The sequence below is a fragment of the Peromyscus eremicus genome, chromosome 7 (assembly GCF_949786415.1).
Source record: "Peromyscus eremicus chromosome 7, PerEre_H2_v1, whole genome shotgun sequence".
Lineage (NCBI taxonomy): Eukaryota > Metazoa > Chordata > Mammalia > Rodentia > Cricetidae > Peromyscus > Peromyscus eremicus.
In genome coordinates, this window is record NC_081422.1 from 33199774 (window position 1) to 33202265 (window position 2492).

Below are 2492 nucleotides of genomic sequence, written 5' to 3' on the forward strand. Positions count from 1 at the left end.
AATCATAAGTTCTGAGGAAAATGCACGCATTGCTGTTTTCAGTCTTAATCCTTAGTAAACACTAAAAGAAAGAAAGGATGCTTCCTGCAAAGAAACTGAAACCCCCCAGCATGTTTCTGGGGTGATATACACAACATGGGTAGGCAAAGGGAAAAATAAGGATTCCTCAGGACTCCATCTTCTTCACTCAAGCTTGGAAATTGATAAATCCTTGGAGTGAATGATAGTTAGTGGGTTAACATTGCGTTCTACACTTACTCTTGCAGATGCCACACATGATGCAAATGACTATGAAAAATGACTCTTCAGTGTCTGAGTTCTTTCTTATGGGACTGACAGACCAACCTGAGCTCCAGCTGCCCTTATTTATCCTGTTCTTGGTGAACTACATGGTCACTGTGATGGGAAACTTGAGCTTAATGAATCTCATTTGCCTAAACTCAAACCTTCACACTCCTATGTACTTTTTTATCTTCAATCTGTCCTTCATTGATTTCTGTTATTCACTTGTCTTTACTCCCAAAATGCTGATGAGTTTTGTTTTAGAGAAGAACACCATCTCCTTCAGAGGATGTATGACTCAGCTGTTTTTCTTCCTATTTTTTGTCAACTCTGAGAGTTATGTGCTGACAGCCATGGCGTATGACCGCTATGTGGCCATCTGTCAGCCACTGCTGTACAAAGTTGTTATGTCCCCTAAGCTCTGTTGTCTGTTGATATTTGGTACTTACTTAATGGGATTAGTTAGTGCCTTGTTCCACACAAGTTTCATGATCAGGCTCAGGTTTTGTGATTCTAACATCATCAACCACTACATGTGTGACATCTTCCCGCTCCTTAGGCTCTCATGCAGTAATACCTACGTGAATGAGCTTGTGAGTTCTGTTGTGGTGGGTATAGCTATCATTTTATGCTGCCTCATTATCTTTATCTCATATGCTATGATCCTTTTCAATATCATTCATATGTCATCAGGTAAGGGTTGGTCCAAAGCCTTGGGCACTTGTGGGTCTCACATCATAACTGTTTGTCTCTTTTATGTATCTGGGCTGCTTGCTTATGTCAAGCCATCATCTGCTGAGACTGTAGGCCAGGGGAAATTTTTCTCGGTATTTTACACTTTTTTGGTGCCCATGTTGAATCCTCTCATTTACAGTCTCAGAAACAAGGATGTCAAGCTTGCTGTGAAGAAAACCTGGAAGAGACTCGCAAGCTAATTTATCCATTGACGAGTCCTTTAGCCTCATTTATTCCAGTTCGATGTGTCTCCTTCTTTCTTGTCTTTTACATTACATATATACTATTATTTTCTTTCTCCTTCTCATTCAATAGAATTGATAGAATTTATACTGTACATTTTTTCTTCCTCCATGCAAAATTGCTCTGTATGTACCATGAGGATAGGAGACATCTTTAGATTCAAATGTGTTTATGATGGTGGAATGTCCACTGCATATATCAGATTAAGAGCCTGGTTGGCTTTTTTTTACATTTTACATTATCTGAGAATAAACATTCTTAGTACTTTTTCTTGTAAATGTCATTGTGCACTTATTTTAAAATTTATTTATGTGTATGTGTGAGTGTTCCTGAGTTCACATTTACCATGTGCATGCAGGAGACTGAGGGAGACAGAGAGGTATCAGATTTCCTAGTGGTGGAGTTATAGGCAACTGAGAGCCACCATGTATAGAACAGAACTCAGGGAATAGAACTCAGATCTTTTGTAGGAGAAGTAAGAGTTCTTAACACCTGAGTCCTCTTCATGGCCCCAATTACATTTTGTTCCCAGCTAATGAAATCCCTGACATTCTACACTTTATTTCTAATTCATTTCTTTCTTTTTGTGTACAGTTTTGATGTTTTTCCTTATTTGGAGCGTTTATTACCTGTATATTAATTCAAAGAGATGAAAAGACACTTGAGAGCATAAAATAATTGTTAACATTTCAGCAATTATTTGATATGGTTCTTATTCCGGCATTTTAGCTTCCAATTGAAAATAGAAATCTTTAAGTTAGGGGGGTAAGGTTTTACTTTTACACAATTGATTATTTGCCTTGTACTATCCTTTCTTATTGTCTGTGTTGGATAGGAGACATGCTCTGTAGTGTCCCCTGAAAACCCACAGATGTGTGGATAGTGAGTGTCTAAGCTCCCTCAGTGCATCTCCCAGCCCAGCTTGCAGTTGGCTTCACTGAAGAATCTGTTTTCCTCCCTACTCTGTATACTGATGATATATTCTTAGGCAGCACCTTGTGAAGACAATGAGCTTTGTGAGCTTTCTTAGTACTACAGGCATCTGTCTTCCCTCCAGGAGTGAAAATGTCAATTTTTAGATAATAACTGCATGATAGAGGATGTATCATGCTTAGGGTTTAATGAATCATGAAAGTGTAATTTTTTAAAAATAATTTATTTATTTTTATTTTATGTGCACTTGTGTTTTGCCTGCAAGTATGTCTGTGTGATGGTATCAGATCATGGAGTTA

The 2492-nt window shown here is 38.0% G+C and overlaps 1 protein-coding gene across 1 annotated transcript; it reads left to right on the forward strand.

The window, feature by feature from the left end:
* Positions 1–260: 260 nt before the first annotated feature.
* Positions 261–1217, forward strand: LOC131914195 (olfactory receptor 143). Its single transcript, XM_059266784.1, has one exon. It carries the CDS (start codon positions 267–269, stop codon positions 1215–1217), a length of 951 nt encoding a protein of 316 aa, XP_059122767.1. The 5' UTR covers positions 261–266.
* Positions 1218–2492: the final 1275 nt, after the last annotated feature.

Coding starts and splice junctions, on each gene's coding strand:
- LOC131914195 (XM_059266784.1), top strand. CDS start 267: ATGCCACACATGATGCAAATGACTATGAAAAATGACTCTTCAGTGTCT.